The following is an 18,409-nucleotide window of genomic DNA, read 5'->3' on the forward strand; positions in this document are numbered from 1 at the left end:
TGTGTGTGTGTGTGTGTGTGTGTGTGTGTGTGTGTGTGTGTGTGTGTGTGTGTGTGTGTGTGTGTGTTGGTCCCGCTTGAGAGTGGCCCCTGTTGTCATCATGTTTATATCAAAAATGTATTTGTTTAAAACTGGGTTTGATGACCTGAAACCACAAAAAAATACATGTGTATTCCTTGCCTTTTGTGTTCTGGGCAAAAGAAAATGTCAGGTGTATCCGTTTTTAGTCTGTTTGTTTTTCAGTGGTTTATTTGAATATTACGGTTCAGTTCATTCAGTTTCAGTTTATTCACACACTCATATTTACAAAAAAAATGAGTCACCGTTACATAGGATTAAGATAACAGATTTGTGTGAATCAGATCTCCCTCACAAGCTAATTCCAGTCTTATTTGTTCATCTTTAACATGACAGTCTAGACATGTCTGCATGTGTATATTCATATGCACTTTGAGCCCAAAAAGGTTTTTAATCAGCCAAAAAAATATGTTGATGCCAGATGTGAACCAGTTTACAAAGTCCACAGTTGTTTTTTTGTTTGATTTTTGTGAACAGAAGATAATAAAGCTAATCATGACTCATGGTTCTCGAAAACCTTATTAAAACATCCTTTTGGGAAAAGCATTGCGGAGTAGCTTTTAACACTAATGACAACAGAACTCCACTAATGTGTCCATTACTTCCTTCTCGATAAAAGATCACATGCTGGTCTGATTAGCAGCATAAATTACTATCAGATAATAGCTCCTTTTCTTCTTGTAAAGCTGAATTAAACCAACATCCATCTCCCGTTCCATCATCTGTTTACCTTTTGATAACTGCTTTCAAACCTACCAAACAGAGTTGCATTTGTGAGTTTGGTCTCCTTCCAATAGTACACAAGTCCATCATGGGTCCAGTCAATCATGTAACCACTGACAGGTCTATCAGGAGCCTTCCACGAGACCTCAATATTGCCTTCCTGGGAAGCGGTTTGGATGTCAGTAACCCGAATGAGGCCTGACAAGGAGATGAAGCAAAAAGGAGGAAACTGTTTTATTGCAAACAACTGGCAACAGGTTGTGTAAATGCTTGTTACTTGTACAAAAAAAAACGGCTGAAACTGCCAGGAAAACTAACTTTCATCAACAGCTGGAACATAAATCGAATCCTCTGCAATTACTGCATTATTATGGGAAGCTATGAGATGCATTTGGTGTGCGTGTTTGTCCACATCAACATCACAAGATGTGTTTCCACATAAAGTACACGTGTAATTTTCCCCGGCCATGTCGTCTTTGTAAGGAACCTGCTTGACAGTGTAGCAAACTGTCTCCTCACACGTTGGGGGAATATCCTGGGAAGAAAATTGAAAGCAATCCCTGAAGCAAGTCTTAAAAGAAATGAGCAAGTTAACAGATATGCGTAGAGTTAGAGAATCTTAAAAAAAAAAAAAAAAAAAAAGGCTACTTACCGCCCACATGATATGCACTTTTCGCTTTTCATTTATCGCCATCTTAGACACCTTTCTCCACATACGAGTCCTGACGTGTTTCTCTGGAAAAAGGTTAAAATGCGGTCAAACAATCAAACTGGAATAGACATAAACACACACGCACACACACGAAAGCATTAAGAAAAAAGTAAGAGATATCATTATGACTCCTGCATATGTTCTCCATGACCAGTGTGCATTGCCAGTCACTGAGTCACAGTCATTGTGATTAACTGAAGCTGTTGTTAAACACATAAGGACATCTTTTGATTTTTGCATGGAGTTGTGAGTCAAACTCAAATTGCTCTTACTGTTCAGTTTGGTCAAAACAGTTGTCCCCGGGCTCCAGTTGCTCCAAACAGCCATGTCTACGGCACATCGGACCGAAACGATGTAGTTCATGCAGGATTCCACTTCTTTAATGGAGACATTCCCAGATACTTCTGAGATTTGAGATATGTTTAATATCTATTGTGAATAAGAAAGATTTTGGTTAGAAATATTCATTCATATCATAACTTTAATAACAGCAGCATGATTGTGTCAAAAATTATAATTATCTTTAGTTTGGTTATTTAAATTACATAAATACAAAGTTTATATCCATTCAAGAGTATTATATCTTTAATAAAAGGCTGAAATGTGCTGCTGCACAGAGGGAGAGCTTTATTTTTCCACCTAAAGCATGAGAAACTACTCTTTTTTTGTTGCTGTTGACTACATTGTTGTCATAAACGCAGAAGGTCAAAATGATCATCTAAATTGAAATTTTATTCATCAGTTAATCACTTGAAAGACTGGAAGAGAAGCACACAAAAACTTTCATGTCAAGCTTTATTTCTTCTTTTATCTTTATTTATTTACCTCATTTATGTGATGCTTTGCACTTCCCTGAGCCTGGCAAGCCTTAGGTTATTAATAATCAATAATGAAGTTATCAGTCGTCTACAAAAAATAGTACGTTTTTCCATCTGAAGAACGACAAGCATTATATGAAAGCCTTCACATCCTTCTCACATCAGCTTCTTTTTTGACTGTCACTATTCTCACCTCTTGTTTTTGTGCTTCCCTCCACAACTCCAGCATTTTGCACACGGTTAATAAATGGGATACAGCTGGAAGTGACAACTTTAGCATGTATTGTTTGCTCTTATGTGTCTTCAAGTCTTGCATTTACTTCTCTTGTATACCTGTATTTATGTTATTGTGTTGCACCTTGGTCTTGTTGCAATGTTGGTTTGCTTCACTTATGAATTCAGGAGGTTAATTTTCAATGAAGTGTGAATAAATGCCAAATGTATTGAAGCCTTAAAACATAACTTATTATTAATTTTAAAGGACTTTGATAGGGAGACATATATTTTCTTCCATAATAAGCATTGACTGCTTTACTGCAATGTGAAACTTGCAAGTTTAAATAGCAGATTTTTCAAAAATTTTGTCAATTTCATGACTTAATCTTATTGTTGTTACATGAATATTATACAATTATATATATTTTTTTCACCTGCAGCTTTTGCAGCTGAAGGCTTATATAACTTAGTTATCGATAGCTTGTAAATAGCAATATGAATTTTACCACAAACAAAACTTGTTTTACTTATTTACCTTTGGGGTTTCCTCAGTAGACAAAGAAGTCTTAAAAAGAAAGGACAAACAGAGATTAACTTAAACATCCAAAATAACTGGCAAAATTAAAAAAAGAAAAAAAAAGTTGCTTTGGTGAAATTGTTGCAAGTAGCAAGGTAGCAGGAGTTTTATACAAAACATTTGTGTTGTTACAAATGTGGCGTACAATAAAGTTTTGACCCAAGATGATACAGAACTTTTAAACTGTGGCATGCATATTTCATGAGTCATGTCAACACATTTAGGGCATCTCAAGTGGGAAGCTCACATTTTTCCACTGGTGGGGAAAAAAACCTCCCATTGTTGACTGCTGCAGCTTACATGTGTCTTTTAACTATAGACCTTTCACTTAATTTTAAGTGCTACAAGTATTTTAGTTTGGTTTAATGCTACAGTACTAACTATACAGCTCAATTTAGATTTTCTGAAGAGATAAACCTTCAAAACCTACTTTTGAGTCAAGAGAGATACTCTTTCTCTGATAGGCTTGCTTTTCAGACAACAAGAGTATTCTGGATACACTGCTTTGTGTGTAGGGATGGTAGTCCCAGATTATTTAGAAAAAGAGTGTAAAGCAAGTAGAAAACAAGCCTAAGAATTTAAGACAGGGTGCATAATTGCATGATGCAGACGCTCTGTACCCAGAGGAAAGAGCATGTTGCATTTCTATATGCACTCAAGTGCATATAGATAAGTATCAGTTTCATAAACTGATTTATGACTTACCCATAAAACTATAGCCATTAATTTTTCAGATATATTAACTGCAATCTACTAAAATTTTACCATTAACAACTGATTTTGTTCTTGCCTCCACTAAATATTTTTCCATGCGTGACATAAAGTGTTCATACCTTGTAGGATTTAACTTGGCAGTTATAATTGCTTCTGAACACAGGGTGTCTAGCTTTCCATACTACCAATAGATGATCGGAGAAGGCAGTTACAATCACCGTTGGGTAGTTAATTTTATCTGAGGAAAAAAAAAAAAAAAACATTGCAGGATTATTAAAACACAAAGAAATCATCGGTATGTTTGTGGGAAGAGAATTAATGCTACTTACATATGTGCAAAGGTTTAAATTCATAAGGATCAGAGTATGCTTCCCATGCATCTGTTCGAGCTCTGATAATAATAATAGAAGAACTACTGGTCCAAATTTCAAAAACTGCAGACTGATTTTCACATGTGCAGATTCTGTCATGTGATCTACATATTCCATTCGTAGACAATGAAGAGAAGTCACTGAAAAGATAAGAAACAATTGAAACATAAAAAATTTTAAAAAAAGTGTATTACAGCAAAGACTAAATGAAAGATACACAAATGACCTACAGAAATACAGTGTAATTTATTTTCATTGCAGAATCTGTCTGATGCTCCCATGTGCACGTAAAGTCCTGATCCATACCGGTTGCATCTAGATCTCGATAATGCAACAGACATGATATTTTTCCAGGCTTTGCTGTGAACAAAAAAAGAAGATGAAATTCAATGTAGGAATCAAAAGCTGTGTTAATAAAGAGAATATCTGGAAATGACTTCTTACAATATGTCTTGACAGTGGTGCCTCCAATCACTTGCTGAGTCTGATTACTGTGACACTCCACAGTTGCGCTGCTGTGTGTGAAGTTTGTCAGCAACAAGACCATGTGAGTGGAGTTGATTGTCTTCGATAGGCTTTTATCAACGTGCCTGCTGTCTAATGTCCAGAAGAATGTGTCATTTACACATGAAGTCAGGCACAAAATCTCGATACTGGATCCCACTTCTATATATTGATCTTTAGGAACAACATCACAGTTGTTGTCATGCAGGCCTGTGGGAAATTATATGGTCATTAAAGTCTTTCTCTTTTAAAATGAAGCGCCAGAAAGAAAATAAAAAAAAAACTTGACAATCATCCAGTGACACTGGACTTTGCAACTATGTTTTTTTTTGTTTTTTTTAAATATAAGAACAGTGATTTAGCTTGAATATGAAAATATTGTCTGTACTAATATTTCACATAAGGAGAAACATTCATTCATTCATTATCCTAACTGCTTAGTCCAATGAAGGGTTGCGGGGAAGCTGGAGCCTATCCCAGCAGTCTTTGGGCGAAAGGCACAAAAAGAAACATGTCATTTCTTAAGCTATTATAAGAAACAATGCTGTATTAGTCATTTTAACCAACCAAAACAGAGCAAAGTGGGATCAGCTGCATGTAAACAAAGCCTTTACTGAGATCATCATTATTAGTGGTTGGAGGAGTTCCTAACATTGACTCATTACCAGCCCCACTGGTCTAAACTGCATAATAAATGATAATGGATTATTAAATGGCACACATCAAAATCAAATCAAATAACTGAGCATTTGCAATTGCATTACAAATTGTTTACTGGAAATCACTGCCTGAGTTAAAAAACGCTCGCAAAATCCCGGTCTGTTAACAAAGTTCACTGTGCAATCTGCAGATTAAAGCTCCAACATGCTAAGTAGGCATGAATGAACATGATCCAGTGTGTCCTGCAGACTAGAGAGGATAGCGGGATCATCCAGCTTGTTGTCAGTGAACAAGTTCAACACTCTGGATCTCTAGAATCACGCTTTTTTTAAAAAATGGAATAAAATGTTTCAATCGAAATTATTCATTTGTTCATTTTCTCAGCTGCTTAGTCCAATTAATACATAAATATACAGTGGGGCTCCAAAGTTTGGGCACCCCTGACAAAATTTTATTTTAATGTGCAAATAAGGAATAGGAATAAGGAGATTTTCCATCTTTAAAAAGATGGAAAATCTCGAAAAGGCATCAAAGTACAGTTTAGACATTCTTATAACATGTCAAAAAAAAGTTACATCCTATTTCCATCATTTAAAACTTCAAAATAACAGAAAACTAAATATGGCGTCTGTAAAAGTTTGGGCACCCTGCAGAGTTAGTACCTTGTACGCCCCCAATTTGATAACAGAGACCTGCCAGTGTCCTGGATTGTTTACAGTTAGTGTCTGGAAAGACCAGTCGATGTCAAACTCAATGGTTTTAAATGCTTAGACTCATCTGACCTTGCCTCAACAATCGGCACCATGGGTTCCTCTAAGCAGCTGTCAAGAACACTGAAACTGTCATGTTTTTGCCATCCTGATCTCCTGGCGTTCATCATTGGTAACTCGATCCACCTGTTGGCTTCCTAATTGCCTCTGCTGTCTCATTCAGTTCACCTGGTTTCCTTTTCTCACTGCCTACTTAAGCTCCCTCCAATCTCTCCTTCTCTGCCAGATAATAATCAGACCTATGTCTAGTTGTGTTCCAGCGGTCTACGGATTGGTCCTCAGTTGCCGACCTTCTGCTTCATGCCCCCAGATTACCCTCCTTGCCTTGCCAGACACCGCTACTTTTCGGCTCTTCTGGTTACCGACCCTGCTTGTCTTTGGATCTCCGAGCCTTGTCTTTGCCTGGACGAGTATTTTGCCATTCCGTTTACCTCCCAGCTGGAGCCTGGTTTCTTCTGCAGACCAGTCACCTGGATTGATCTTCTACTCATACTCCTTACTCATACGCCAATAAGCTGGTCATTTGTCCATTACTCCTTGTGTGTGGCTGTAAATTTTGGATCCTCACGGTAACTCATTACAGAAACTGAAAATAAAGTTGATGCTTACAAAGCAGGAGAAGGGTGTAAGAAAATAGAAAAGTGTTTTCAGATGCTAATATCCTCTGTTCGGAATGTAATCAAGAAATGGCGGTCATTGGGAACAGTGGAAGTTAAAGCAAAATCTGGAAGACCAAGAAAAATATCAGACAGAACAGCTCGCAAGATTGTAAGAAAAACAAGTCAAAACCCAAGTTTGACTGCACAATCCCTCCAGGAAGATCTGGCTGATACTGGAGTCATGGTAAACCATTCCACTATAAAGAGGTACTTGTACAAATATGGCCTACATGGAAGAGTCATCAGAAGGAAACTTCTTTTACATCCTTACCACAAAAATCTGCATTTGAAGTTTGCAAAGGAACATATAGACAAGCCTGATGCATTTTGGAAACAAGTTCTGTGGCTTGATGAAGTTAAAATTTAACTTTTTGGCCGGAATGAGCACAGGTACGTTTGGAGAAGAAAGGGCCCACAATTTAATGAAAAGAACCTCTTTCCAACTGTTAAAGTGGAACTATTATGTGCATTTCAGGCTAATTTATTTTTATTTCTGAGACCAGAAGGGCTGGGATTGATTGAGTTATTGTCACAAATGGCTTTATTTACTTCAGACCGACCCTCTCCGTAGGCTGTCAGATCAGCCTGTGGGCAAAACGAGTGGATTGAGACTCTTCCGCATTAAGCCCCGCCTCCCACCACTGCACTACATCAGGAGCGCGCATCGCAACTGCTTTCGCCGTCATTGTAACATCTCATAAACAGAAGGATTAGGCTAATATGAACTCAATAAAAAAACAAAATACAATGTCAACACATAGCATACAGCCCTACATGTTGGAACCTGAATCAGACCCTGAAAACAAAGTGGAAAACAGCAACCCACAGCAACGAATGCAGCAGGATGTCTCTCTTTGGTAAACTCACCAGCCATCGTTGGAAATAACTTTATCCCACGTTTTCCACCCGCCTGATGTATTTGTACATGCCCTTGTTAACCAGTAGAAGGTAACCAATCACCGAACCTTATCCCCCGTCACAAGGATTTCCAAGTAGAAAAAACTCTCTAAAACGACGCGTTTTTCGTCGCCATGGAAACCGAACAGAGAGCGTGCTGCAACTCAAACTCAAACTCAAACATGCGTTTAGGTGATAAAAAACGGTGCCGTTCACATGTCTGATGAGGATTCAACACTGTAACACTGTAGAAAGCTCAGAAAACTTGAAATACCATAATAGCACCCCTTGAAGCATGGGGGTGGATCAATCATGCTTTGGGGTTTTATTGCAGCCAGTGGCACAGGGAACATGTCACGAGTAGAAGGAAAAATAGAGTCAATGGGATTCCAGAAAATTTTGGATACTAACCTAATGCCATCTGTGAAAAAGCTGCAATTAAAGAGAAGATGGCTTCTATAAATGGATAATGATCCTAAAAACACCTCAAAGTCCACGGTGGATTACATCAAGCGGCGTGAACTGAAGGTTTTGCCATGGCCTTCACAATCTCCCGACCTCAACATAATTGAAAGTCTATAGATAGACCTTATAAGAGCAGTGTGTCACAGACGGCCCAGAATCTGAAAGATCTGGAAGACTTTTGCAAGGAAGAATGGGCGAAGATACCTCAAACAAGATTCGAAAGACTATTGGCTGACTATAAAAAGATGTTTACAAGCTGTCATACTTGCCAAACGGGGGAATAGAAGGTACTAACTATGCAGGGTGCCCAAACTTTTGCAGAGGCCATTTTTTGTTTTCTGTTATTTTAAAAGTTAAAATGATGGAAATAAGATTGAACTTCTTTTGACATGTTATAAGAATGTCTAATCTGTAATTTGACGCCTTCTGGAAATGTTCCATCTTTCGTTAGCTTCTTTTTGGCACATTAAAATAAATTTTCACCAGGGGCGCCCAAACTTTGGATATATATATATATATATATACATATATATATATATATATATATATATATATATATATATATATATATATATATGTTTTTTTAAGTGTAAATAAGTGTACAGTTTATTACCCTGCAATTCACCAATAACTGTGAGCAGCGTGAAAAATCATTTTTAATTGGTCTGACTATGATTCAGAGTTTCCTCTACATTTGAATGAGTTCTGGCTTGTTTGTTGAGTAAAAAAAACAGAAGGTTACAAAGGGGATTAACACAGGCAGGTTCACAAAGTCAGTGATGCCCTGATTATAATCTTCCTCGCTTACATTCACTTTCTATCATGAAACATTAATGTGTAATGTGTAAAAACAGTTTAACTGTACATAGTCAGTGGTTGGCTACTAATGTAGGTGATTCAGTATGTGTAATTCGATACAGGTGGAGAACTCAGAAATCAAAGCACTTACAGGAAGACTTGCACATCAGCACTGCAAGGCATTTTCCAGCACAAACAGCATGTAGAAATGAAAAAAACAGCCTCGCATTGTAAGATAAACATGCATTTAAGCAGTAACTTTGGAAAAATGCATTGGCCTACTAGCAAAGACACAAAAAAGACAGCATGAATCCATATTGTTAAAGACGTGTCTTCTGCAAATACAAGAGGCAGAAGTGGTTGCAGAAATCCAGATAGTAAAAACGTAAAAACTAAAAATAATGATGTAATGCTAGCGGTTTCTGAGAAATAGTTTTCTGATCATGCACAAAAATGTTCCTATGTCTCAAGAGTCATCGCATATGTGCACAGTAACCCTGCATCACTTTTCTCCTCATGCCTTAGTTAATTAAATTTCTAAAATTGTTTGTATTTTATTGATGTCAATAAACCTTACAATGTCACACAGTGAGGTAGATAAATCTGCAATAACACCATCCTTAAATCATTGTCAGTAGTATGTAATTTCTCCAACTGTCAGATTCCTCCCACGTTCACACAAACCGCCATAAATTCAGTTGAACAGAGATTTCTATTATATCATAAGTAGGATTAATTTCATGTTTTTGCAACAAGTTTTGATTCTTAGATACAGATTATATTTCTAATAAAAAATAACCACAATAAATATAAATCATGAGGAGTGGATACTGTTTATGAAGATGGTACCAAAACAAGCATTTCCAGGAAACTCATCTAGTAGACTAGTATAGGAAAGTATTAGATTTCTCTCTTTTTTTTTTTTTTTTTAACTTGCTTCTTTCCCCAATCAAGACACACAGAAAGGATCTACTTACCCCTACAAATGGAGGCGATAACAACCACGATCAATGAAACAAAGAAAGCATACATTCTCGATCTTTGTCCCCGAAAAGGACATCTACAATAAATTTGGTGTTTAAAAAAAAAACACAAGCTGTGCGAGAAACTAAGTTGAACAATGTAAAAGCACCTCAGTGGCTTTTACTGAGTCCCTGAACGGCAAACTGCTCCATTCATCACAACACATTTTTTCCTATAAATCCGCATTTCAGCCATAACCTAACAGGAACTGGAGCAAACACTAAACTGAAAGTATTGCCTAACTGGAAAGACGCAAAAAGGGAAGTGAAGAAACTCGACAGAGTGAACATCCTTTTTACAAATCTTCTGACATGGTTTTGGCTTTTCAGGGGGGAAATTTTCTACATATTCCAACACCGCCATCTAGTGGTTGCTTGTATAACTTGCAGGCATAAAGAAAATACCAAAAATAATATTCTGTTGTATACTATCCACTGACAGAAGAAACATTCTGCTTTAAGAGTTATACATCACACCTATTTTTTATGTTAAACCTTTCTTTGAATCGAGGAAATGTTTTAAAAAGTTGCAATTAAACATATTAACATTTCACGCTGTAGCATGTTTTCATGGTGGGTTCGGGTTGTACTCGGAAGTGGGATTTTCCAAGTTCCCAGCAGTAGAAACAAGAAGAAAACCTCTTGAAGTCAGATTTACAGCTGGGAAAGTCGGTGCAGACGCACCAACACCGTCTTTACCCATTAAAAATGGCTACAAATCAAATCAAAGTGATATCAGTCATAAACATTATTTTTTATCCAACTTGATTGTTTAGGGGAGAGTGGGGTAAGATGACACAGTGGGTAAGTTGATACATATTCTGTCATGTGACCATAAATTCGGGAAGTACCCATCTATTTAATCATTGTGATGCAGAAAGTAGATGGGAGTAGCGGAAAGTATTTTCTTTAACACAAAAACAGTTTTTTGCTTGCCAAAGTAAATTTTCTATATATTGGGCCAAATTACTGGTATGTCAAAGCAAATTTAACCATGTATAAAAGTATGTATCATACATGTTTGTTATTAACTAGCATATAAAATCATGTATATCATTTCACTTGAGAGTTGCTTGATTTTCGAAGATAGCCTATGTGGCCATGGGGTAAAGTGAGCCAATGGCTATGGGGGAAGTTGAACCACTGGATTAACTAGCATGAACTAAAATCCATTTAAGTCTCTAATGTATAAAATTATTTTTATTTAAGTACACTCAACTGGTTTGGTTTATTTTTGATAATCATTGCAAAAAAAGAAAAGGTATCATACCGAAGACCAGCTAGAGGTAAACAAACTGGGGCCCATCCCCTCTGGAGGAGATGGAAAGATCAGCCAATGATGTCAAATTTGGAAAGTCCATCAGATCAGTTGCAAATGAGATAAATATTGACAGATCAACATCGAAGAGAGACATGAAAAAGTTGGAGGCAAAGGATGGTTCCAGTGGAACAACAGAAGAGAGTCTTCTCGGAGGCGGTGGAGAATGAGCTGGGAAGAATCTGTGGAATCACTAAAAAAAAAAAAAAACCTCACCTTTGCATTCTAGGAAAAGGATGAGGCCTCTTCCAATGGAGTGATGTGCTAAAGAGGCTACCTAAACTTGAAAAAAAATGGGAGAATTACAAGGAGGGTCAACAGTTATTATTCCACGGCAACCTTGACAAAACTGAAAAGCTTTACTTACGGCAAATGGCTAAATAGTTTTGAAGATGACTGGTGATTTTGTTGTGACAAGTTTAAACTGTTAAAGCTGTTTACTGGCACAATTTGCTCAGGTTCACATTATAAAACTAATTTGGTCAGTTTACCCCCAGGTGGATCACTTCACCCCTTCAATTGGTTCAACTTACCCCTAATGTGGGGAAAATTGACCCAGAAGAGCACTTTTTTTGAGAAGTAATTATTCTTGGCAGCTTTGTCAGAGAGGCAATCTGATCATCATATTAGATAAACAACACCCTTAAATATAGGAATATGTTTTGACTATAATTAAAAGTCATTTTTACTTACCTCAAAGGCAACATAAGTAAAAAGTGACTCATCTTGCCCTACTCTCCCCTATGTGTGTTCAAGTCAATGATAAACGTAGTGGTTTTCAATTTCTACCTGTAAAACTGCCTGTAGATCTACATTTGCAATTTCCTTATATGAAACTTAAATTTCACAAAAACAGAAATACTTTGCAACAATATGAAGGAAACGTGTTCTGTGAGTTGTTGTTTAAATTAAAAGTCTCGTTTTCTTAACTTGGCAATCAAATATATATTTCAACTTTAATTTATGGAACATAAAACATACAATTCTGTGTAAACAGATGAAGCAAGCAAAGCGAAAAGTTTCCAGGTGGCATACATATTAGTCTTACTACTTTTCACACTTTGCAAACAAAAAAGCATTTTACATGGAAGTTGGTGACTTCATTCCCAGATCCGATTTCTTTGGACTGCCTTTCAGGATTGGCTCCACTCCAAGAATATCATGATGTACCTTCTGACTATCTGCTTAATCAAATCTGGTTAAATATCAAAAGAGAAGAACTTGGAATTTCTTGAAAAACAACCTGATCCTGTTGGCACTACATTTTATACATTGATGTCAATATGCTAGAACTAAGCAACACATCAATGGATGGAAAAATGATCTCAGAACATTCACAAAATCTCTTCAAAATATGAAAACAAAAACTTCCCAAAGACTTTTTTCCTTGATGGACTTGTTCATGTTACTAGACAGAGACTCCTAATCGATTTCTTTGTGTGTGTGTGTGTGTGTGTGTGTGTGTGTGTGTGTGTGTGTGTGTGTGTGTGTTTAGGGTCTCATTCCTATCAGACTGCCCTGTTGTGAGTTACCTCAACACCTGTTAAATGTACACACACCAATATGCCGTATGTATGTACATTGTTGTTCAATAACAAAAAAAGGTCCGATTTCTAATCTCCGAGTCAACTCGAACGCACCATCATGACGAAAAAACACCGGAAGTAGTTTTTCTGTAACCCTCGAAGGTTGCTAACTAAGTTAGCTTTCTAAAACTCATACCGACACCTTTTAACTCTTATTTGATTCTGACCTCTTTGAGCATTTAAGTTGTGCAGTCATGTGGTAGTTTAAAATTTTTTTTAAAATTATTTTGTATACAGAGCACATCAAATATATGAAATAGGCTAACTGCAGCCATGAAAAAACTTCCGGGTGGAAAAAAAAACCTTCCGGGTTGTGTTTGAAGTTAGATACATAACACAGTCAACACCTCAGCTGTTTTTGTCCTGGCTGACCTGCAATCGCTTCTATGTCCACCGCTGTACTAATAGCTGCAGTTGTTGGCGGTGGGGTTTTGTTTCTTATGCGTCGTTTATTCCCCAACCGGAAAGCTAATAAACTGCTCTGCTATCCAGCTGACACAATGCGAGGAAAAACAGTCATTGTGACCGGAGCAAACAGCGGGATCGGGAAAGCTTTAGCTGGGGAGCTGCTGAAGCTCCGGGCACGTGTCATCATGGCCTGTCGGGACCGTCAGAGCGCCGAGGATGCAGCCCGGGACATCAAGAGACAAGCGGGGCCAGAACAGGGGGACGTGGTCATCAAACATCTGGATCTCGCTTCTCTAAGATCAGTCCGGAAATTCTGCGAGGAAATAAATGAGGTAGGTTAGGTGACAATAGAGGTAGAAGGCGAAGGGATTGTTTGTTTATTTACAATTTTATTTACAACCCTAACACCCTATGAAATGTAGTATCCGCTTCAAAGAAGGGTGTGTAGGAGCGCTGGTTGGCTCTAAAGGGGCTGTCCGTGGTGCTGAATGGTTGTATTGCTCTGAGGTCAAATCAAATAAAACTTTATTTGTGTAGCACTTTTCATACAAAAGCATATCAAAGTGCTTAACATTAAAAAATTAACAGTTTCACATTTTAAAAACACACACACACACACACACACACACACACACACACACGTTACCTACACACGCACACAACTCAGCCCTTCCCCTGACCATTAATGCCAAAATAAAAACTAATAACCTTACTATTCTGTCATCTGTACCTGGCTTGACACTGCTGTCAACAGATATCTGTTTGATAACATATGAAATAAAAATAAATTTAAAAAAATACCAAAAGGGAATGCAGAACCCCTGGAGCAATTTAGAGACAAGAGCTTACCTGTTGTTGTCATTGTATGGTTTTAGGTTTCAAATGACTCAATAAAAATACCTGAAAAGCAGTGAGTTTTAAAGCTAAACTCAAGTTATTTTTATTTTTATAGCTCATTAGCACAAATAACAGGGGATGCCACAGGGTTCTTGACAAAATGCATCACTTTTTAACATCTGATGTGTTGTCTTAACTGTTGCATTCATTCTTATTTATGATCTTCTACCATATTCCTGCACATTTTCTATGCATCCCTGCTTAAACACACCTGTCTCAAATTAATGAGTCATTATGCAGAACCTTATAGACTGTTGGAGCCATTCAAAAAGTGTCTGATGTGTTGATGCAGGAAAACATTAAAAATCTGCAGTATAACGGTCCTTGAGGACCGACTTTGGACACCCCTGTTCTACAACATCCCTACTGCAATGAAGCTGAAGGTCATAGCTCCTGGTTATTAACTTTATCACACTGAAATGCCATTTCAGTTTTGACTTTAATTTTCCCTCTATGGCAGAGTTGGAAAAAAAGAAAATATTTTAAGCAATTCTAATTCCATAAATTCTCATTCTTTGAGGCAGCTATCACATTTAAACTCATAAGTTTGGCTCCTCTTTATTATGTGCTGACATCTATGTCTCTCAGCCACCAGGGGTCTCCATATAGAAGCAAAATATTTTTAATTCAAGGCACTAAATTATTTTATGCATGTAACATAAATCTTTCTCACAGAAGGTAATTGCTTTTTTATAGAATCAGCATGGCCTTGAAGACAAATGTAAATAAGTACAAGAGGACACTCCATGAAGTTAGATAAACTTATAAGCTATTTAAAATCCACTAAAACTACATTTTAGTGCTATACAGAAAAAAAGAATGAAATCTGTTCAATGATTGCCATGTAGAGACTAAAATGTTTTCAATATCTCTTGTTTGTTAGGAGGAATCCAAGATTGACGTGCTTATCAACAATGCAGGCATCTACCAGTGTCCCTACACAAAGACAGAGGATGGTTTTGAGATGCAGTTCGGAGTGAATCATCTGGGCCACTTTCTCCTCACCCACCTGCTGCTGGACCTCCTGAAATCTTCGGCTCCTAGCCGCATCGTTGTGGTTTCCTCCAAGCTTTACAAATATGGCAGCATCAACTTTGACGACTTGAATAGCGAGAACAACTACAACAAGGCTTTCTGTTACAGTCAGAGCAAGTTGGCCAACCTGCTGTTCACGCTTGAGCTAGCTCATCAGCTTGAGGGCACAGGGGTCACGGTCAATGCTCTCACTCCGGGCATTGTGCGGACCAAACTGGGCAGACACGTTCAAATCCCTCTTCTGGCTAAGCCGCTGTTCTACCTTGCCTCGTTGGTCTTTTTTAAGAGTCCATTGGAGGGGGCTGAAACTCCGCTCTATCTAGCCTGCTCCCCAGAGGTGGAGGGAGTGTCGGGGAAGTGCTTCGCTAACTGCGAGGAGGAGGAGCTGATGGCCAAAGCTACTGATAAGGAGGCAGCCAAGAAACTGTGGGACATAAGCAGGAAGATGGTTGGACTTGCTAACTGAGCAGAGGCCAGTTCTGTGGATGGTATTGTGAGGACTTAAGTGTTCTTGGACTACGTAGTAAATCCTTCAGACGCTATTCTGCCAGATACGGGCTGTGAGAAAACCAATTGCCACCCTGTGGATAAAAAAAAAAAAAAAAAAACATAAATGAAATTACATATTGTGCCACTTCTGTGTGATGATGAAGTGTGTGTGAGTTGCATTGCCGTGAGCTGATGCTTGTTAAAGTGATGACTTTGAAGGCAAAGCACCGCAGTAACTCTGCAGGTTTCTTTAATCCACAAATTCCAGATATGGAAAACTGGCTCTCCTTTAAAACATATGTTAGGAATGCAGTTTATTCTTTTAAGGAAAAAAAGAAAGGAAAAAGCTATAATAGGATTTTTAAAGTGAATATAATGAGTATATTGCTTCAAGCTCCATCCACAGAAAGACCTGACTTTGGGTGAAGAGAAACATCCAGACAAAGAATAAAATTTAGAAACATTTCAATAGAAACATGTAAAAGTAACCATTAAATCTTTCAATTTTTTTTCTTTTACGAAGTAAACTTATGCAATTCAAGTTAATACAATGTCTTTTTTCCCCCCATCTTTTATGCTGGTTTCTTTATCAAGATTCAGACACACACATCTAGATCAAAAGGAATTGCCTCACTGCATTCATGAAAGCACAGCTGAGTTGTTAAATTTTAACTCCATGGAGAGGTCACGTTATTGCTTGTGCTCTTCAAATCTTCAGAGTGGAGTGAAACACATCTATTTCAAGTTGAGCTGTTGTGTTTGAAGCTTCAATTTGTGCATACTTTAGCATGTATTTTGCAGTGTAAAGGAAGAAGAGGTGGGGAGTGGCGGTTAATCTGGTTTCGTCTTGATGCTTTTGAAGTGTAAATGGTTCTGCTGCGTCTGGATAGGTCGACAATGCAGATCAAGGAAGCTGCAGATGCTGCTCTGCGACTCCCTCTGGTGGATGGATTAAATCCATCCACAAGTGAATCCCTTCTCACCTCAGCACCAGCTATGGATTACACAGATTGGCCACAACATTAAAACCACCGAGAAACAGAGGGATTCAACAGACTGCCTCTTTTGGTATGAAATGTACTGAGAAGATGTGGGCTTTACAGCTGTGTGAATGTTGCCTGGTGCCTCAGTGGATTTTACACAGATTATTTCAATGGTGTGGTTTATTCCTGTATGTATATAACATGAAATTTAGTTATGTAATAAATTCAAGATCCGTGAACGTCTGATTTGTTTTCTTAGAATACAGAATAATGAGTCCAAACAACATACCGAATCAGTTTTTCAAATGTGAGGGCAAATTGAGGTTTATTTTTTCCGTGGTTTCAGAATGAGAGCAAACCTTCACAAAAGTGGTAAGAAATCTTAGCATAAAGATGTTTTTTCCAGGTCTCCAGGATGCCATTTAAAATCATGATGGTGTTTGTGAAATGAACACAAATATCAGTTGTTTATTATGTGGTTTTGTCATTCTATTCTACAGTCATTTAGCAGATGCTTTTATCCAAAGCGACTCACATACATGCTCCCAACTTTCCAGTTGCAAGTAAACTTCTCCTCCTCCTGAGCTACAGCTGCCCATGAATATGATTCTTTCTAAAAACAAACTTACTGTCTGCTTTGACTTTTGCTTAACTTGGCAGAAATCCCTCCTTTATAACCTATTTTTAAACCCACAACAGTGATGAAGCAGAGTTTCGTGGTGAGTCAGCAGGCAGGCACCACATGGTTGCAGCAATCCGAGTCTAACAATGAAACGTCCCCCTTTTGGTTCAGCCAACCTGGATCAGCACACAAGTAGAAAGCTGATCACGCACAAAAAAATAGGGGATTTTCACTTCAGATCTCTGCATGTAAATGTAAAAAAAAAAAAAAAAGGCTGGGAGGGTTGTGTGTGTATAATTTGTGCTTTATTAAGTGAACAAAACAACTCAAATATATAAACATGCATCATTGTCAAAGTAACAGGGTTTACTTAGGCTTAATGGGGTGTGGAGATCCAAATCTGAGGTAGAACGGGGGCAGGGAAACCTCTCAGGGACATAGAAGAGCAAAAAAAATAAATAATACTGACTGCTAAAACAGATGTTTACACCTCAAAACGTTTCAACAAAACACACTCATCAATTTTGTTGAATTCAGTTAACAGAAGAAAATGTATGGCGTCATCTAAGGGGTTCATTTGTTTTTCTTTTCCACCTTCAGCGTTGTTCACAAAGCCAATGCTGTTTCAGACTGATTAAAAATAATGACTGAAACCAGCCTGTGTTGACTTCACAGACTGCAAGTTTTCAAATATAGTATCTGCAGTTCTGAATTTATATACACGTTCCAGGATCATCAGGAGCATTTGGACATTTTTCATGTATTTCTTTCTAACAGCAACATACAAAATATATCATTCAGTTCTTAATTAGTATATATTTTTACATTTTGTAATTCAAATACATATACTTTCTCTATACTGTATATTTTATTAGTTCTATGACCTTTTCTATGTGTGTTCCTACTCATTAATATCTTGAATCATGACTCCTTTCTTCCAGACGTTTGAGTTGTAAACAGTTGCTATCCACTGCCATTCAATCAAGGCTCTGAAATCATCTGCAGTAGTTACATTTTCATGGATGTTTTGGCACCTGGCTGCTTGTTGGACCACTTTTTAATCAAATGGTAGCACCAACAGAGGGTG

The 18,409-nt window shown here is 37.6% G+C and overlaps 2 protein-coding genes across 2 annotated transcripts in view; one reads left to right on the plus strand and one right to left on the minus strand.

Moving 5' to 3' along the window:
* LOC306767147 (uncharacterized protein) overlaps window positions 1-9,994 on the minus strand; it is a gene marked incomplete at both ends in the record, with an annotated part of 15,530 nt that extends 5,536 nt beyond the window's left edge. The window contains 7 exons of the mRNA XM_079255069.1: window positions 835-999; window positions 1,120-1,336; window positions 1,454-1,536; window positions 1,786-1,917; window positions 4,516-4,569; window positions 4,654-4,806; window positions 9,940-9,994. Coding sequence (XP_079111195.1) covers window positions 835-999; window positions 1,120-1,336; window positions 1,454-1,536; window positions 1,786-1,917; window positions 4,516-4,569; window positions 4,654-4,806; window positions 9,940-9,994 — 859 coding nt within the window. The remainder of the gene's footprint in view (window positions 1-834; window positions 1,000-1,119; window positions 1,337-1,453; window positions 1,537-1,785; window positions 1,918-4,515; window positions 4,570-4,653; window positions 4,807-9,939) is intronic.
* Window positions 9,995-13,231: 3,237 nt separating this feature from the next.
* On the plus strand, window positions 13,232-16,929 carry rdh14b (retinol dehydrogenase 14b). The gene is made up of 2 exons (XM_079255204.1): window positions 13,232-13,628; window positions 15,077-16,929. The coding sequence occupies exons 1-2, from the start codon at window positions 13,275-13,277 to the stop codon at window positions 15,692-15,694; spliced, it is 972 nt and encodes a 323-aa protein (XP_079111330.1). The 5' UTR covers window positions 13,232-13,274; the 3' UTR covers window positions 15,695-16,929.
* The last annotated feature ends 1,480 nt before the right edge of the window (window positions 16,930-18,409 follow it).

Source organism: Telmatherina bonti, assembly GCF_933228915.1.
Source record: "Telmatherina bonti genome assembly, chromosome: 16".
NCBI lineage: Eukaryota > Metazoa > Chordata > Actinopteri > Atheriniformes > Telmatherinidae > Telmatherina > Telmatherina bonti.